General features: G+C 43.7%; 1 protein-coding gene across 2 annotated transcripts in view; it reads right to left on the reverse strand.

Moving 5' to 3' along the window:
• MBOAT2 (membrane bound O-acyltransferase domain containing 2) overlaps positions 1 to 20,466 on the reverse strand; it is a 99,669-nt gene extending 79,203 nt beyond the window's left edge. Inside the window, exon 1 of one of the 2 annotated variants that reach the window (XM_043917023.1) lies at positions 20,153 to 20,466. In XM_043917023.1, coding sequence (XP_043772958.1) covers positions 20,153 to 20,245 — 93 coding nt within the window. In that variant the 5' untranslated portion in view covers positions 20,246 to 20,466. Of the gene's footprint in view, positions 1 to 17,282; positions 17,403 to 20,152 lie in introns of those variants that run through there. The other variant, XM_043917024.1, reaches the window with a different exon arrangement.
• Positions 20,467 to 20,792: the final 326 nt, after the last annotated feature.

Raw genomic sequence — 20,792 nt, forward strand, 5'->3', positions numbered from 1 at the left:
ATTCAAAAGCATCAATTATTCAGCACTCAGCTTTCTTTACAGCCCAGCTCTCACATCCATATATGACTTTGGCACAGGCAATAAAGCAGAAGTGGATGTTTTTCTGGAACTCTCTTGCTTTTTTGATGATCCAACAGATGTTGGCAATTTGATCTCTGGTTCCTCTGCCTTTTCTAAATTCAGCTTGAACATCTGGGAGTTCACACCATGCAGTATTTGGGTGCAATCTCAAAAATGACAGAAAGGTCTCTATTCATTTCCAAGGCAAACCATTCAATATCACAATAATCCAAGTGTATGCCCGAACCAGTAATGCCAAAGAAAGTGAAATTGAACAGTTCTACAAAGACCTACAAGACCTTCTAGAATGAATACTCAAAAAAGATGTCCTTTTCATCAGACTGGAATGCAAAAGTAGGAAGTCAAGAGATACCTGGAGTAACAGGCAAATTTGGCCTTGGAGTACAAAATGAGGCAAGGCAAAGGCTAACAAGAGTTTTGCCAAGAGAACGCACTGGTCATAGCAAACACCCTCTTCCAACAATACAAGAGAAGACTCTACACACGGACATCACCAGATGGCCAATACTGAAACCATACTGGTTATATTCTTTGCAGCCAAAGATGGAGAAGCTCTATACAGTCAGCAAAAACAAGTCCAGGAGCTGACTGTGGCTCAGATCATGAATTCCTTATTGCCAAATTCAGACTTAAATTGAAGAAAGTAGGGAAAACCACTGGACCATTCAGGTGTGACCTAAATCAAATCCCTTACGATTATACAGTGGAAGTGACAAATAGATTCAAGAGATTAGATCTGATAGACAGATCTATCTGTTCTTCAGGACTGAAGAACTATGGACAGAGGTTAGTGACATTCATCACAGGAGGCAGTGATCAAGACTCTTCCCAAGTAAAAGAAACGCAAAAAGGTAAAATGGTTGTCTGAGAAGGCCTTACAAATAGCTATGAAAAGCAGAGAAGCGAAAGGCAAAGGAAAAAAGGAAAGATATACCCATCTGAATGCAGAGTTCCAAAGAGTAGCAAGGAGAGACAAGAAAGCCTTCCTCAGTGATCAATGCAAAGAAATAGAGGAAAACAATAGAATGGGAAAGACTAGAGATCTCTTCAAGAAAATTAGAGATACCACGGGAACATTTCATGCAAAGATGGGCTCAATAGAGGACAGAAATGGTAGGGACCTAACAGAAGCAGAAGATATTAGGAAGTGGTGGCAAGACACAGAAGAACTATACAAAAAAGATCTTCACAACCCAGATAACCACGATGGTGACTCACCTAGAGCTGACCTAGAGCCAGACATCCTGGAATGTAAAGTCAAGTGGGGCTTAGGAAGCTTCACTATAAACAAAGCTAGTGGAGGTGATGGAATTCCAGTAGAGCTATTTTAAATCCTAAAAGATGATGCTGTGAAAGTGCTGCACTCAATATGCCAGCAAATTTGGAAAACTCAGCAGTGGCCACAGGACCAGAAAAGGTCAGTTTTCATTCCAATCCCAAAGAAAGGCAATCCCAAAGAATGTTCAAACTATCACACAATTGCACTCATCTCACGCGCTAGCAAAGTAATGCTCAAAATTCTCCAAGCCAGGCTTCAACAGTATGTGAACCATGAAACTATAATACAAGCAAAAGCGAAAGTTCTAATAATTGTTTCAAAACCAGTGATTCTGCATACTGCTTCAGACTGAAGACGCTTCTTTTCCTAAGGAAATTAACAGCAAATATACACCAAATATATATACAACGAAGTTTGTTGCAAAATCATGGTAGCAAAAAATTGTACATAACAGAAGAGTAATTACATATGATATAGCCAAATTATGGAACATTACATTGGTTTTGGATGTGACTATCAAAGTGTTAAGCAAAAACAAAAGGTTACCACAATCTCATATTTGGTATGCAACCAATTTTTTTTAAATACACACACTAAATAAAATGGTTGTGAAAGTTGAAGAACAATGAGTGATTTTTAAATTTTCATCTTATGCCTTTCTGCATTTTATAAATGAACATATACTACTTTTAAAATCAGACAGAAAACATACAAACTATATTCAGTTCCCTATTCAGGTACACAATACATTAGTTGAAACTCACGAAACTGGAGATGCACAAATATCAAACACATCCACTTGTTATAAACAGAGAAGAATCAGTTCCCAATGAGCAAAAAACAAACAAAAGAAAACTAATTTCACCCACTTTTCAATTTTCGTTATAGATGAACTACAGTTTGGTTTCACTCTGATACTCAGTTCAAATCCACTATTTTACTTTGCTTTGAATCACGGCCTGTGAAAGGACAAAAAGGCCTAATGCCTTTTCCTGGTCACTTCCAGCATCCTGGAATTTGTCACTTATCTCAATTTTATCATTTGAGATACACTAATCTCTCATTTCTTTTTTTTAAATTGAAGTGCAGTTGACGTACAATATTATATTACATTCAGGTGTACATTCAATGATTCAATATTTTTATAGATTATACGCAATTTAAAGTCATTATAATATAGTGACTATATTCCCTATGCTATATAATATACCCTTGTAGATTACTCATTTTATACCTAGTAGTTTGTATCTCTTCATCCTCTATCCCTGTCTTGCCCCTCCCTGCTTCTCTCTCCAAACTGGTACCCACTAGTTTGTTCTCTAGATCTGTAAATTTATTTATTTATTTGTTATATTCATTGCTTTTATTTTTCATATTTCACATATAAGTGAAAACATACAGCATTTGTCTTTGTCATGTTGTGGCAAATGGCAGAATTTAATTTTTCCATTATATATACGCAAGCATATGTGTACCTGTGTATATATGTATATACATGTACGCTACACACACACATACATATATGCTCTTCTTTATCCATTCATTTGTTGATGGACACTTAGGCTACTTCCATATCTTTGTTACTGTAAATAATGCTGCTATGAATGCTGGGGTTCATGTATCTTTTCAAGTTAGTGTTTTTATTTTCTTCAGACATTTACCCAGGAGTAAAACTGCTGGATCATATGGTAGCTCTATTTTTAGTTTTTTGAGGAACCACCATATTGTTTCCCACAGGGGGTGCACCAATTTACATTCCCACCAACAGTGCAAGAAGGTTCCCTTTTCTCCACAGCCTCACCAACATTTGCTATTTGTGGTCTTTTTGATGGTGGCCACTCTGACAGGTGTGAAGTGATAACACTGTGGTTTTGACTTGCATTTCTCTGATGATTAGCAATGTTGAGCGTCTTTTCATGTGCCTGTTGGCCATCTGTATGATATCTCTGGGAAAACGTCTATTCAGGTCTTCAGCTCATATTTTAATTGGTTGTTTGGTTTTTTTAATATTGAGTTGTATGAGCTGTCTACACATTCTGGATATCTGTCCCTTATCAGTCATGTCATTTCCAAGTATTTTCTCCCACTCAGGAGGTTATCTTTTCATTTTGTCAGTAATTTCCTTTGCTGTGCAAAAGCTTTTAAGTTTAATTAGGTCTCATTTGTTTATTTTTGCATTTTTTTCTTTGCCTTCAGAGACAGGTTCAAAAAGAGACTTACAATTTATGTCAAAGACTGTTCTACCTATACTTATTTCTAGGAGTTTTATGGTTTCCAGCCTTACATTTAGATCTTTAACCTACTGTCATTTCTGGTCAGTAACACCACTAATATAATGTCATTCATATTTATTGTTTATAAATGAAAAAAAAATAACTTTCAAATATACATATATAGAGATAAGCATGCTACATTTCACTTGAAATCATCTTATGTTACTTTTATATTAATATTCTGTCAGTTAATATATAAATAGTTGCTTGTTACTATGACAGTAAAATGCTATTATAATTGATGAGTATAAATACTATTAACAGGAAAGCAAATGAGTTAATGTGAGTGTTGAGAAAGGTTCATTTATATGACAACTTTAGGAAGAACATTATATCCACTGAGGAAATTTTTATAAATTTTTTAAAAGTCAGGAAAAGATTATATTATTTTATAATTCTATTACTTATAAAATTGTTTAGTGTACTATCATAAAATTAAAAAAAAACCTTTAAGAACCATATTTGATTTTTACTTACTTAGTTCCTTTTAAGTCATGAAAACTTCCCCCAGACCTGCAGGTGAGAGGGTTTCCTGGTGTTTGGGAACTTTCTCTATTAAGACTCCCTTCCTGGGACAGATCTTCATCCCTAACTCTATTGTCTCTCCTTTTATATTTTGTCCTACCTCCTTTCGAAGACAATGGGCTGCTTTTCTAGGTGTCTGATGTCCTCTGCTAGCGATCAGAAGTTGTTTTGTGGAGTTTGTTCAAATGATCTTTCGATGAATTTGTAGGGGAGAAGTGGTCTCCCCGTCCTATTCCTCCACCCTCTTAGCTCCTTCTTAAGTCACGAAAAAATGACCTTTTTAAGGAAAAAGCTCTATTTGGGAACTCTACACTAATGAATTAAAAGCAGAATAATTAGCTCTGTCATCTCAATTTCACAAGAAGAAAGAACTCTAAACTCACACACCATTAATATCCATAATGAATCATACATACATAATAAAAATATATAAGAAATACGGACAAAAGCAAAGTGTTAAAGAGAACTGGGGTTCCCAAAACATGTTTCATTCTCACTGATCAAACCTGAGATCAATGGTCTTCATAAGAATGCTCTAAGAGACTTCCTATTGTTTTGAGTCCACAGACATGTTTGCAGAAATGATTACAGGACATGTTGTGATTACAGGAGCTGAAGACAAAGAAATCTCTGAGATCTGTCTGGATACATTCAGCTTTGACTCTGTTGATTTTAACCCTCAACCATCAGACACAGATTGTGATTTGATGGACCCTTATTTAGAGGCAACCTTAGATAATACATTTCCGGTATTTCATCCGCACTCTTCTGTTACGCTCTTTTTCTCACGCCTGAAAACAATCAGCCATGAGTACAATGAGTCCACTGAATCTAAAGAGCTGGTATTTGGGGCATGCCTAATGGTTTCCACAGTGTCTCAACTATTACTTTTCTCAAAGAACATGCTTATTACCAAGTCAGTAGCTTTATTTTTAGTACATATTAACAAATAATAGAAGTCTTCCTTGTAGCTCAAATGATAAAGAATCTGCCCGCAACACAGGAGACCAGGGTTCAATCCCTGGGTCAGGAAGATCCCCTGGAAAATGGAATGTCAATCCACTCCAGTATTCCTGACTGGAGTATCCCATGGACAGAGGAGCCTGGTAGGCTACAGTCTGTGGAATCGCAAAGAGTCAGACACGACTGCAAATTATTAGAGGCAAAAAGCAACAAGTCTTCAAACAAGGATGCCAACATTGAAATGCTCTAAAGACGTCACCCTTGGAAATTGGACTTCCAGGTGCAGGAGAGCTAGCAACATTCTGCTCCACAGTAGAAGGTTTAGGGGTATCGATACCTGATTTACTAACGTGCACCTGTTCATCAGCGAACCATGTGAAGACAGAATGGAGTGTCTCCCACAACCCAAAAGGTGACCATGAAGAAGTGGGCTTATTCAGACCATTTCTGGATTACTCCACAAAGTCTGTAAGCACCAAGACGACAAACCCTCTAACCACGACAGCTATGCAGAAATGGACCTGGCTACCCCAGCGTAGACAGCAAGCTCTCCATCACAGAACCCTTCATGCAGAAGCCAGACGACCATTCACCAGAGACTTCTGGGGGAAGATTTCGTTTCACACTAGCAGTTCACACCACAAGCGCGACAACCACGACCGCTGACGTTTACACACTGCTTACTACCCACGAGGCTCTGCAACGTAGATAAAGCAAGGCTCAGACCACTCACGAGGAACCAGAGCTTGAACATGAGCTGACTCCTGAGTCCACAGCCTTAACCGCTGGACTCTTAACCCGTGAAACCTGTTTGCTTGTTAACCAGCGGCTTCACCAGACCCTGCCTGCCTCCGCTCTCACTGCTGTAGCTCAAGGCCTCAGGTGGAGCTTGGCCACCCGTCCATACTCACTCAAGGGGTGAGCCTGCCCTGCGTGCCTCTGCAAACACTGTTTGTTTATAACTACCAGTTGCACTTCTGCTCTGGAATACCAGAAAAAATTTATCCTCCAAGATGCTGGCTCAAATGTTACCTCGCCCCAACCAGTCCAATCCCGAGTTACAGATGTTTCTCTCCAGAAGGTTCCAGGGTGGTACAGCCTTTCCCTACCCGACCCCCACCCAGCCCCCTGCTGGGACCTATGGCCACGTGACAGAGTGCTGGCGAAAGGAAATAGAGTGCAAGTAACACGTATATGCCACTTCTGGCCCACAACTGGGACCCTCCTTGTCTTCTTCCTCTTTCCCCTTCAGGTTCTCAAGGTCTGGTCACCAGACTCACAGCAGTAACATGACCTGGGAACCGTTCACAGTTGCAAACTCGGAATTAACTGAATTAAAAACTCTGGGTGTAGCTTAGGCAATCTGTGTTTTAAACAGCGCTGCAGGGGATTCTCTGGAGAAGGAGATGGCAACCCACTCCACTATTCCTGCCTGGGAAATCCCACGGACAGAGAAGTCTGGCGCACTGCAGTCCATGGGGTCACAAAAGAGTCAGACACGACTGAGCAACCACACCGCAGCATCAGGGGACTCCCACGAAACCTCGTGTGTAAGGACCTCTGCCCTCAGGTAACCAGCCTCAACCACAATCAGGCTGATGAGGTAGCAGAACAACGTGCTGAGAGGAACACTGTTCTCTGTAGGACCAGGTGGAGCGGATCTATCCACCAATCTGGACCATTTACATCAAAACTGATGTAAGAAAAGTACAGTCCAGTCTCTTCAAAGCCCCTTATCACTGGGACTCCGGGCAGCACCCTGTCCAAACGAAGCCCGGCGTCTCTCCTCTGAAGCACCTCACACGCCACACAGGTGTGTCTGTGTTTGCCCTCCCTCTACACTAGAAGCTGGGGAGCCAGACTGGCTCACGCTATCTCTGCATCTCCCCAGGGCCTGAGAAAACCCCCGGCCTACACCACGTGCTGGAGCGACAGTGCTACCTTCATCCTTTTCCATCTTTACTGCCAAAACGGTAATCCCTAACACCTAAAATGATACTGACGACCCAGCAGCTTCCCTGTATAAAAACCTTCTAAAAGTAACAACACTCACTATAGACTAACACATTCTCAGTTTCTCAGAATGATGCCAACTTGTCAAAGGCCTGTCTTTCGCACTGCTCCTACATAGCTGACTTGGGCCCCGGTTTCAGAGAAGGCTCTTGATTTTGACCCTGACCATCTCCCCCAGTATATAACTTCTCCTAACGCACATTAGGTTTTCCCTCACTGCGCGCTGCTCACTGTCCAGCAGAAAGATGACTAGTCTCCTTGCAAACCCGCGTTACCAGCCTGGCCAGGGCGCTGACCTGTACTGACAGTGCTCCTTCATTTTACAAGAGCTAAAACTCTGATGTTTGGTACACTTACCAAATCTGGAGTTAGGGGCAGAGTAGGCAAAAGCAATTTAATATTTTCACTATTTTCCAGAGGTTCCTGCTTTCAGTAAAATCAATACAAAAAAAGGGGAAACAATCCAAGACCAGCCTTCTGGCACTATTTCAATCTGTTTTGTCCTCGCTGAAATGATCCCAACATCCTTCTATCTTTAATATTCCATGCAGGATTTTTTTCTAAATTGACACGTGTTTCCTACCAAATGCCACATTCCTAACAGAGTTACTTTATAAATTATTTCATAGTCCCATGTGCTGAAACTGAGCCTGTGCCAAAAACCTTCTCGGAACAACATATTTATTTCTCCACTAATTTATATTTCCTAAAATTTAAAAAAAGAAACCTAACTCTTTAGAAATGAATCCTTCCAATCCATATGGGAAAGAAGAAAAAACATACAGTTCGACAAGACCCCAGAAACTCTATTCTTCAATTTTGACTAGTTGATCAGAATTTCCACTCAAATCTAATGGAAGGCTGAAGCTCAAAGCTGTGATGCCAAATATACCAAAATTTTCCTTTACTGTGTGGCTTTTAAAATATTTTCCAAGAACAAAAGGAGAAGATATGACTCGTCTCAACCTACAGGAAAGGTGCAGGGATCCCATAGCGGGATGATAATCTTAGACTGAGCACACGAAACCATCCCCGAAGGTACTAAGTAGCAGCCAAGGGCACCCCACCCTGCCCTCCATCTCTACCCTCTCAGCTCTACACAGACACCAAAAGTCTTCGTCACATCTATTCTTGGTAAGCAGCTAACAAGAACAGCTGTGTCCATCCCAGTATTAGAAAAGGCACACTAACACTCACAGTGAAACTCACATAGATTAAACTTAAACCTCAAGTGAAACTCACTGTAGATTAAACTTAAACTTCAAAGCCCAAACAGTTATCACAAGATAAAAGATGCTGGCCAAAATTCAATGTACACTCAAAAAAAAAAAAAAAAACTTAAAAATTGGTAGGGGTTTATCTGGCAATCAAGACTGTTCCAAGTACGACTTTATTCTCTACTAGCTAGACATATTTTTCATAACTTCACACCCCATAAAACAGCCTTGACCACTTAGGTCCAGTAATAACTGAAATAATCCATCTGCAAAAAAAAATAAAATGGTAGTAGTGGGAAATTCCAACCTTTCCACTTCAATGGGATTAATGTTCAAGATTATTTCTGAGATGTGACTCTTTCCAAATGACAAGAACTAGTCAGACAAAACTTAATCTGAAATCCTGCTGGCCAGTTTAAAGGACAAAATTACTAAGTGATGAAACACGAGACTTACATCTTCAAGGATCACATGACGTGGCCCCCAAGCTTTCTGCAGCCCTGACTGCCCGGTATGGTTATCATGGGGTCTGTCAAGTATCCTTAATGTCTCCAAAGAAGACAGTGTCCTTCAGATTAGATGACCACTATCGACTGTAATAGAAACGGCAACCTTCTTCCTAATGCCCAATAAGCTAAATCTGGCCTTAGCTAAGTTGTTTGGGCTCAAAAAAAATGAAAACTTAGGAAAATGTTGGGCAAGATTTTAAAAATCACAAATTTTCACACACAAAAAATCCAGAAGTCCGGCTTCCCCTGAAAAACCAGCTCTGGTAACCATCAGTGAATGTGAATGTGGGCTTTCCTTTTAGGCTGGGCATGGGTGTTCCAGACAGTCAGGCTGTGCATACCTTCATTTACATCCATTTATGTTCCTTGCCTGGCCAGGACATAAATTTGGAATTCATGTTGATGTTAACCACTTCACCTGACCCATGACCTTGTCAGGTCACAACACCTTACAATACACAGAAACTCCCATGGTTTATAAAATTTAATGCTAGTCTCAGGCAAGTGTCCTTCTATATAATTAATTTCTAGTACTTCACTGCAAGTCTTCACATTTACCTTTGATATTTCATATTGTTAAATCAGATACACTCAATTCAATCACTATTTATTGTGCACCCAAAGGACCAGTGGTTTTGAAACCAGTGTTGTGCAAAAGGCAGCGCCTTGCTCCGCAGTTTTAACAAGTATCACTTAAATGTCTTTCATACATTGTAGTTTTACCTATAACCTACCTTCAAAGAGAAAATGAAAGAATTCAGAATTTTTTGTTTGTATAAGCAGGGAGCTATTTATTTTAATATAACATGTAACTGAGTAACTTAAATATATTTAAATGTATATACTACCTATAACTCTGACCTTCCATAGATAACCAGTTTGGCATAGAAAACCTCGAAAAACTAAAAAAGCTTCTACGGGATTACGGATTAAAACAGAAAGCATCTTTGTCCGATGCTGAGCTGGTAGGAGGCTGGGACTTTCGTGGAAGAGTGAGGTCCATCTGACTGGTAGCTGGGCTGGCCCCTGGCTTCATCTCTCCCCAAGGACACGGGCCACCCAGGGAGGGGCCCCTGGTGACACCTGCCACTAGCCGGGCTTTCCTGGACTAGCTGGCTGGGGGACCTGGCTGGGGGGGTGGTATCTGAAAGGAACCCTCCTGCAGGGCCCACACCCACAAGAGAGAGGGCAGGGCACTCAAAGCCCAGCTCTCTGTTCCTTCTAGATAAAAACAGGACAACTGTCTGTCCGTTTGTCAGTCTCCTCTCTGAGCTTCCTCCGCAGCGCCGGCCTCCTGGCAGAAACACCCCAGAGGTTCGAGAAGCACCTCCTTGACGAGGCTCCACCCAGGATGCCCACAGCCTCAGGCAGCAGCAGGCACTCACCTACTGTGTGCGCCTGCGTCAGACACACAGGAGGCCCAGAGGGAGCAGCAAGGGACTGGAAAGGATGGGATGGTGGTGGTGGTTTAGTTGCTAAGTCATCTCCAACTCTTGCGACCCCATGGACTGTAGCCTGCCAGTCCAAGGGATTTTCCAGTCTTTAAAATTCTTCGTCAACGAGGCACAGGCTTTAGCTGAGTACTGCCAAGTACAGGTTTGCTGGCCCAAAGGAGTGCAGAGGGCATTTCAGGCAGAAGTCTGATCAAAGGCATGGAGTTAAAAGATAGGAAGATGTACGGTGGGAACCTTAAGTAACTGGTTCATGCAGGTACTGTGGGCGGCAGACCAGAATCTAACCTCCAGCCTGACAACCTCTGGCAGTTCTGGCAACTTCCAGCTCCTGCCAGAGACAGCTGGAGGTATGTGAGAGGAGACCAAAGTGAGGGTGGAATCTGAGTAACAGAAGGGGAGCTGGCCTCCACTGGCTCAGGGAGGCTCTAGGCCTCTCCTTCAGGCCTGGGGTTCCCAGAGGTGAGCAGGCTTAGAATGTGGTGGGGGCTGGGGGTGGGGGCAGGGCCTCTTACAGAGCAGGCCTCATGGTTTGGAAGGATCCCAAAGTTAAGACTCTTGACATGTTCTCCAATGAGGTCACATGTACACTCACTACAGATACAACGATAGGACTACAAGGACACATGTACACCATTCGCTGAAAACTCAGGGTCACACTGCCCAGTGTGCACTATGGATTTTATCTTTCCCAAAAACTGACTATGTTGTCAATAGCACAATTACACTGCATTACATTTTAGAGACTACAAGTTAATTGGTTAAATGCAAACATTGAAAAATGCAAACAATTAAAAAATGCATCACATTTTTTTAATTACCTTTTAATAATACAGAGAACCTTAAAAAGGTTCTATCTACCAGGTAGCTATCTACCTCTGATGGTAGGGGAGGGGCTAAGAAGAAGCCTGGTTAAAAACGTAGGTTCCCTGGCCCTCATTCTGTAGGTCTGGGGAGGGCCTGGGAATAAACATTTTTAAACAACTATCCCTCATGATTTTTGACACAAATGGTCTTAGAGGTCTTAGTGGTCACACTTTAAAAAGCACTGCAGGGACTTCCCTGGTGGTCCAGTGGCTAAGACTCCGAGCTCCCAATGCAGGGGGCCAGGGTTCAATCCCGGGTCAAGGAACTAGATCCCACATGTTGCAGTGAAAGATCCCACATGTGCGGCAATGACAATCAGAGATCTCATGTGATCTCGTGTGCTGCAAATAAGACCCAGTGAAACCTAAGAAAAGAGAAAAGAGAGAACGGCATTGCGAAGGGCAGCCTGGAAGCTGGGCAGCGTTGTAAGCATGTAACCCATCAGTTTTACAAGGCAGAAAGCCTGCCACTGGGTGTGGTTATTAGCACTGGCGGCAGAAGCCTGATTATGATGGCTGGAAGTAAACAGAAATGAGAAAAATGGAAGAGGCACAATCCAACTGTTCTTTCAAAATATGCGACTGCGAAGAAAGAGACGGGAGGAGGACGCGCATTAATGGCCGACAAAAGGGTTTTTATCGTATTCCTCACGTGGAGAGATGAGTGACACGGTGAAGGACCCATCAGTGATGGCAGTGTCCTGCACAGGACTTCAGTGCCCTCCAGATCCACTCTCCACTGCACTCTGTGCTCCCCCAGCCCCCACCGAAGCATCAACCTGCCCTCTAACCAAGGCACCAGCCGGAAAGAGAGGATGGAGGGAGTGGCGTATTCATCCCCCCTCCCCTCTCCCTCAAGCCCATTGCAGGCTGGCTGGGTCCTCACGGCGGGCCACAGCAGCTCCTCCACCCCTGGGGGGCGGGTCTCATTCCCAAGGACTCTGTCTTTCCCTCCCCTCGCTCCCCCAGGCCCACAGGAGTTGGCCCTGGGAGACCATCCAGTCCTCGTTGATTTCCCCAAACCTGTCCACCTCTTAGTAAATGGTTCTTGGAGTCTCCGTGGTTACCTAGTTCAGCCTGTCTCCTACCAGAACCCGAACAGATACATACAACATTAAGCAGAACATAAATGCCAGAACAGTGCCAGATCCAAAATGCCTCTGTGGTTCAAACACGACAGCAATCACATCAGATGGGACTCAGGAGAAGATTCATGGGCAAGGGGCACTGGATGCGGGCTTGAAAGAGCAGCGAGGATTCTGATAAGCAAAGGAGGGGGTACATGCTGTCTGTTCAAATCCCCTGAAACCCAATTCTACTTTTTCACGCTTCAGCTGTCCCTGCCCTGTTCCGCATCCTACATATTTACCAAAGCAGGACCCAGGTCACTCATAAAACCATTACACGACCACTCTTCCAGGGGCCCCTGTTTGCAGCTTGTTTTATTTGAAAGAAATCTTGCCAAGTTCTATCATCGCAGAATCCCACCTGCTAAACTGACTGCATGCAAAAGCTGTCTGTGAGCTGTTTTATTTCCCTGGAAAGTCAGCTCTGATGGGCCACGGTAAACAGAGACTAGGGTTATCTGAGCCTACTCAGGCATTTTTAAAGCAGAGGACAAAGAACTCTTGAACAGTGAGGAAGCAGAAAAACCACTTTTGACTCCAAATTCAAAATGAGATTTTAATCCCAGTTTAATCACCATGTGGGGGATAGGACTAAACCTGAGCCTGAAATTTCCCTTCCTAAAAAGGAAGTCCTAGAGACTTAAAATGGAATATATATGAACAGATGTCAGCTCCCCAAAAGAAAAATAGAAGACACATCCCAAATATTTCATACTTTGTAAAGAAGAAAGGAACATGCAGCAAACATATACCAAGGGCCGGGTATTTTTACATAGGTCATGTATTTTAACCATCACAATCATCTACAAATAGCTACTATTTATTTTTTATTTATTTTTAATTGGAGGATAATTGCTTTACAATTTTGTGTTGGGTTTCTACCATACAGAAACCATGGGTTTCTTATGAATCAGTCGTAAGTACACATATATCCCCTCCCTCTTAAACTTCCCTCCCACCCCACCCATCTAGGTGATCACAAAGCACTGGGCTGAGCTCCCTGTGGTATACACCTTCTCACTAGCTATCTATCTTACACAGTAAATATATGTCAATATTACTTTCAATTTATCCCACCCTCTCCTTCCCCCATTGTGTCCACAAGTCTGCATCTCTATTCCCGCCCTGCAAATAGGTTAATCAGTATCATCTTTCTAGAGTCTCTCTATATGTGTTAATATACAGTATTTATTTTTCACTTTCTGACTCACTTCACTCTGTGTAACAGGCTCTATGCTCATCCACCTCACTAGAACTGACTCAAATCCATTCTTTTTTATGGCTGAGTAACATTTCATTAGGTGTATGTACCACAGCTTCTTTACCCACTTGTCGATGGACATCTAGGTTGCTTCCATGTCTTGGCATACAAATAAGCTACTATTTATTATCTTTATTTTATAGATGAGGAAACTGGGTCTTCAGGAAATACACAGTAATTTGCCAACAAGCACAAGGCTGGCAGAATCTCGTTCCAAACCAACCACGCCATTTCTACTCTGCCACGGCATTACTACTTTCTATCGAGGAAGGGAAACTGACACAGGGAAACCGACATGGACTACAACCTAGACCACCTGGTCCTCTGCATTTGCCCTGGGACTAACCAGATGGGCAGTTTAAACTTATTGCTGAAGACATCAAAATTCATTAGTCCATTTTCCTCCCCGAGTTCGTATTTATACTCCCTTCAACTCAGTCCAAAAAGAATTTGGGGCAGCTGGATGAAACAAACACAGAATCATGGAATTTTAAAACCAAGTGCAACACACATTTTACACAGGGGGAAACTCATTTATGTAAAGTGACGTATTCAAAATTAGTTAACTGGCAGGGCCCAAAATAGAGAGTCAAGATTCTCAGGCCCATATGCCTTCCTGATTAAAAGGACTCTTCCACAGCAGACTGCCTCAATACGGCAGGGTTCTCAGGATGAAGGCTGAGGCTCATTACGAGTGTAAAACTAGACAGGAGAGACAAATGAGTTAAATATTTATGTCCAAAACCTAAAGCATTCAAATGGCAAATTTAAAATAAAACAGACCTTTGATTTGCTTGTTTTGTTGCCAATAACCTTCTTTTCCTGAAAGTCATAATCTTAAAAAGGCTCAAAACTGAGAATGTCCTTTGCTTCTTCACCTATAGAACAGGGTTCATCACAGTACACAACTGGAGGAGAATTAAAGCGGTTAACATTTTAAACTCCTCTTTTCCCTAAGATAGTATTTCACTTCCCGGGTTGTTTACATGGCATTAAGTTGGGGAGAAGACATAGAAACCATCAATCAACAAAATGACCCCAAAAAAAGGATACAAGGATTCTCTCTTCTGTCCACACAGGGTTTTCCCCACCCCAACCATCTCCACCAGCACTTCGGCGTTAGGAAAGGTCTTCTTCTCCATCTTGTCCTTCAAAAATACACTGGGCAACCTGGATCTAAAACAATGATCTACCAAACAACTTGCCACATGTTAAAAAAATAAATTAAAACAGAGCTTTTACTCAAATGCTTAATACCATATGCACATATATTGTTGTTTAATTGTTAAGTCGTGTCCAACTCTTTTGTGACCCAAGTGACTGTAGCTCTCCAGGCTCCTCTGTCCATGGGATTTTCCAGGCAAGAATACTGGAGTGGGTTACCATTTCCTCCTCCAGAGGATCATTCCAACTCAGGGATGGACCCCAAGTCTCCTGCATTGGCAGGCGGGTTCTTTACCACTGAGCCACCAGGGAAACCCCACGTACATACACACCTGAAGCTAAAATAGTTCAGGCTTGGAATTTTATCTGACTTCACAAGGTGTTGCGAGGATGGAAGAGAATGATACAAAGAATGTAAAAGAGGTGTGTCAACTGTCAGGTTTTACCCATGATGATTATTACCTGACTTTGCAGAACCTGTCACAACCACTGGTCCTTATTTCTCCTTCCTCCAAACCTTTCAAAATATCTTGAGTCTCCCTCCCGCCCCTCTCCTTGCCCCAGAAAGTTCAGCACCTCATCTATAAAACAAAGACCTTATCCCCAACAGCCCTGTCCCATGAGGCCAAGTATGCCATCCTGGACATCACATCACCAGGGAAACTTACTTCAACCTCACTGTAATTCCAGCATCAAGGGAAAAAAAGAAGAAAAATGGTTTAAAAGGAAGGGTAAAGAGAGGGAAGAAGAAAAAGGCTAGAGAATCCCTCTATCTGATAACACAGAGGATGAAGTAAGTCAAATACAATAGAATCTACATGTCGAGGTTAAAAAAAAAAACAAAAAAAGAGGTTGATCTGGACACATAATTACTCTCTCCTGTTTGGTATTCATGTTGGGGCTTTTTAAAAATTCACCATTTAAAAATTCTCAGCAACTAATAAAGAATACAACTCTGTTCAATGACATCTGACATTTTCTCAGTAACACGTTTGGCCCCCGTCTCCCCACCTTAGCCCAAATATCCTCACAGATCCCTTTAGTGATAACAAACCGCCCTAGAAATAAGGTCGGCTGGAATGCAATGCCTGGAAAGGGAAAACATCAGATGCTAGATATTTCCCATCTTGGAGCATCACTGAACCTCACTCAATACCAGATTTATATGTTTCACTTCAGTTCAGTCGCTCAGTCGTGTTTATCAACATTTAAATGTAAGACCTACTGAACAAACACTACCGTTCCCTCAAGGTGTCTCTGGAATTCTCAGGAGTCTCAGTCAAGCCGTAACTCTGCTCCTTTTCTTCGCCTGGCCTCAGCGCAACATATTTCCTCCTTTCTCACCTACATGATCCTGCAACGTGCATTCTTATATCCCATACATAATCTCTATCATTTCCGAAATTTCATACTCTATCAAAAAAAGATATTTTCTGGCTCTAAGGTCCTTCTCGTCCTCTGATATCAAATAACTGCTTTTATAATTTCCTAATTTTTCAAAACACTGTTAATTAGCACATACCAAATTAACATACTAAGAAGTTATATTTTTACATTTTCATTTCCTGATTTGTCTTTCTCTGGTTGAATCACACTATTTGATTACAACTAATTCTTAGGCTTTCTCTCAACTGGGACCCGATTATTTACATGTTACCAAATTTAATTTCTGTTTTGCTCAACTTCAAAATAGTGGCTCAATGACTACTTATCCAGTCTTACTAAATGAGTTTTTAGTTATTCCAAGTGCTTTATCAGCAAAAAAAAGTTAATTCTTCGGTGCTTCAGAAAAACAGTGTATTATCACCATAAAAAGTTAAGCCTTGTATTAAACCAATATTAAGACTTGCTAAGAGAAAAAACAACCCAAAATACAACTGGCTATGCAAATTCAGAGTAGTCTCCAGAGAATGAAGGTGTTCAAAGTACAAAATCAAAAGCTGTGGAGGACTTCGCTGGTGGCAGCAGTGGATAAGAATCCAGCAGCCAATCTATCGGACGTGGGTTCGATCCCGACTAAGGAAGATTCCACATGCAGCGGAGCAGCTAAGCCCATGAGCCACAACTACTGACCCCAAGCACTGCAACGAGAGGCCACAGCATGAGTAGCTGGCGCACCACTGGGAAGAGTGGTCCAGCCCGCTGCAACTAGAGAAAGTCCATGCAGAGCAATGAAGACCCAGCGCAGCTGAAAGTAAATCAACAAAAAAAGAAAAAATACCTGTAGATGATAAAGGAGGAAAGTCAAAATTTTAAGTCCTGTCACCATCCCTTGATTCTCCTACTTTATGTCAGGACCGAAATGAACTTGCTCCTGATTGCTGAGATTTCTTTAAATGATTTCATTACATCAAATCACTTTTAAAGTTACAAGCATTATATAAACTAAAAGGCATTAGCACAGCAGAGAAAATATGTCATCGTGATAGGGAGAGAGAGAAACAGAGGGAGGAAAAAGAACACAATCCTGATCCCTAAATCAAGTGAAAAGCTATAGGCCTATCTTTCTTGCTTTCAATGGCAAAACATTTTTTTCAAAAAACAGATACCTACCCTGCATTTGCTGATATCCTAGCTGCCACGTACTTAAGTCAAGGGGGTGGAGAAGGGAATGGCAACCCACTCCAGTATTCTTGCCTGGGAAGTCCCATGGACAGAGGAGCATGGCAGGCTACAGTCCATGGGGTTGCAAGAGTCGGACATGACTTATCAACTAAACCACTACCAAATAATCTTTCCCAGCCACCCACACAAAAGATCTCTCCCACTTAGAGTGGAGGGTAAATTTGAGTACCTTTCTCAGGGCCTTTGGAAAAAATTGTACCTGGAAACCAGAAAATAAAAAACAAGCAAGCCAAAAAACCTTTTGATTGTATCATTTGTTTTTAAATACTGATAATCTGAGGAGTTAAAAAAAAATCAGTCTCCAAGACACATTTTCCCTGTAGTAGGTGATATTTATTGCCAAGCCTGGTTTTCCTCTTGCTAATGAGTCACTTAACTCTTCTTCCCATAGCTCACAGCTTATAGCAGTCATGCTTTTAAACTATCTGTTTTTTCATTGTAGATGGCCTCTTGTGATTATTTAAAATTAGGTCAAATTATGATCTATTTTCAATGGGGTTTGTACATACCCAGGATTAAAAGAATTTGTTTCTGTCTTGCTCTCTTGCCTCCATTAGTCATCCTGAATGGAGGCAGGAGGAGAAAGATCAGGAAAATAGACATGGAATTCATGGGTCTCTTGAGTCAAGCCATCCACAGATAAAGAGCAACTGGCTTTGATTCTTCACAAGGACGAGCTGCTTGACATAATCATTCTTTACTCTCACTTTCTGCCTGTGAGTCTATTCCATAGTTTCTGTCCTTTTTAGGAAGAGCAACACACAAAAGAAATGCCACCAAACCTAGCATATTTCCAGTGTCCACCAGTTGGAGTTTTGTGTTCAAGGAACCATCAAAGGCTTTCTCCCAGACCCTGACCACAGAGGACAGGGACTGCATCTAACTCCTCCATCACCATCTCCTGGTTCTTACTTCTTCACAGACACAAATGCTTAAAAAATTGAAATTTCATCTTCAATTCTTTTTTAAAAAACTTTGGTTCTCTGTTCCTTTTGCTTCTGCTCCAGATGAGAATCGAGTGGCCAAAACAATGAAATAAAAAAGAAAAAAAAAAAAAAAAGTCAAGGGGGTTGTAATACACTAAAAGGCATCCACTGTGCTCCACTGCAGGAAAGTGAGAATTCTCCACAGGACTGAGAAGACAAAAAACCCTGAGTTCTGATCGGTTTATTAATAAACAGAGAAGACTACTTTCTTACAACATGCAATGAATTTCACTATTAGCACCTGAATCTATTAGCAAGATTCATATTCTAACTTTCATTGAAGATGTACCGAGTTAAGAGTTTGGGAGAAACTTATAAACACTATTCTATAGAAAACATAATGAACAAGAACCTACAGTACAGCACAGGGAACGCTACTCCACAGTCTGTAATAACCTACATGGGAAAAGAATCTGAAAAAGAATAGATATTTGCATATATGTAACCAAATCACTTTGCTGTACATTTGATATTAACACGACATTGTAAGTCAACTACGCTCCAATATAAAATAAAATCTTTAATTTTTAAAAAAAGATGTATGGGGGATAGTATTCACTAAGAACCAACAGTTATGACTGAAATATAAGGAATTCAGATATGAACAGAGACAGAATTTTTCTATACTCATTGGACATAATTCTGTTTTACTTTTCCAACAGTGAAGCACAAAGTACCAAGTGTCACAACGTTAAGCACGGGATAATGTCCCCTCTTGCTGCTATGAAACGGAGTCTGAACACAGAGGAATCCTGTATTAGAAATGAAATCCCTGATGACATCAATGACAGCGACACGTTCAAGAGGACAGTGACCCAGGATCCCCTGTAAAGTGCAAACACTTCTAGATCAGGTCCACTTGAAATAATCTGAAGCAAAATTTTCAGCGAACTACCTCTAGCCTGGGGCTAAAGCAATGGTCTCTGAGCCCCCAACTGCCATAAATATCACTCTTGACAACTCCCAAACTTTCTTTTCTGAATAAAAAAATGGCGCTGCTTTTCCCATCGCAAGACTGTTTCTTTCTCAATAACCCTTTAGGCCTTCGTTGCAAACTCCCAAGTGAGGACTGAAACGTCAAATCTTCCCCTATACTGTGTCAAATGCTTTTCGGGAGCGGGGTAGGGTGTCTCCCGTCTACAACGTTGCCACTTTCTCCGCTGGAAACCCTGGTCATTAAACTCACTTTGACTTTTCCACAGAACCTCTGCCTTCCCGCCCCGCCACCCCCCCGCCAAACGGGGGCCTCCTCGAATAAGCCGCACTTCAATGCCAATTGTCCCCAAGGGCCAGTGGCCGACCCCGGAGCTGGCCTCCTCCAGGCCACACCACGGCGCGTCCAAGCGCTCCCTCCACCTCGGCACATCCATCCTTTTTCCACCCCCCCCCAGCGGAACGTCGGGTGCCACGCGCGCAGGGCACAGACACCCCGGGCTCCCGCAAAGCCAGCCTTTCCACGCACTGTCTACACCCGTGCCCACCACGCACTGGAAGCCGCTCGGGGCTTCGATCGCCGACTGCCCGCCGGGGTCGGGCGCTGCCCAGGCGGAGAGCGGGGGCCAAGGATGCACGCGCGCACGTCGGGGGCCCTGCGCGCGCCCCCCACCCCCGGGCTGCCCCGGAGAGGTGGGGGCAGGGTGGGCAGCTGGGCGGGGGGTGGGTGTGCAGTCGGCGCCTGGCTACGCGAGGACAATAACAAGCAGGGACGCCCCTCCCTTCGGGGGGGCTCGCGCCCCAGCCCCCGCGCCCCGCGCCCCAGCTCCCGCGCGGAGAGGGCGGCGCGGGGCCAGCGGGGCCGCCTTGGGTACCGACCTGGTCGATGGGCAGCCGAACGGCGTTGCTGAGGGGCTGCAGCAGGGTGGAGCCCGTGGTGCTGGTGGTGCTGGCGGTGCTGGTGGTGGCCATGGCCGGCCTGCCGCTCCGCCCGAGCCGCTCGTGCGCGCCCGAGAGGATGGGGATACAGCCGGCGCGCCCGCCCGCCCCGCTGGCCGCCCGCGGTCGGAGCGCGCGGGGCGGGGCCAGGGCGGGGCCGGGGGGCGGCCACCCGCTCGGCCCTCCTTCGGCGCCCCCGCCCGCCGGCCCGCGGCCGCGCCCTCGTGTCGTCCCCCCCCCGCGCCCCCCGGGGCCTCCCGCGCGCGCCCCGCCCCCTGACTTCCAGCAGCTTCCAGCCGCCCCCTCCCCACCTCGCGCGCCCTCGCGCCAGACAGCCCCGCGGCCCAATCGCGGCGCTGCGCCTCGACGCCCGCAGCCAATCAGGGGCCGCCGGCCGCGCGGCGCTCCGCCCCCATCCCGGGCCCCCCGGGGACCCGGAGTCTGGCATGGGGGGAACCAGGGGTAGTCCGGCTCCGGCTGGCGGACGGCTCGCGGGCAGGCCTCCCGCCTCGGGTGCGGGCTTCTCCGCCTCCTCTCCCCGCCCCCCCCCCCAGCGCCCCCTCCTTCCTTCTCCTCGAAC

This window comes from Cervus elaphus, chromosome 11 (genome assembly GCF_910594005.1).
Source record: "Cervus elaphus chromosome 11, mCerEla1.1, whole genome shotgun sequence".
Classification (NCBI taxonomy): Eukaryota; Metazoa; Chordata; class Mammalia; order Artiodactyla; family Cervidae; genus Cervus; species Cervus elaphus.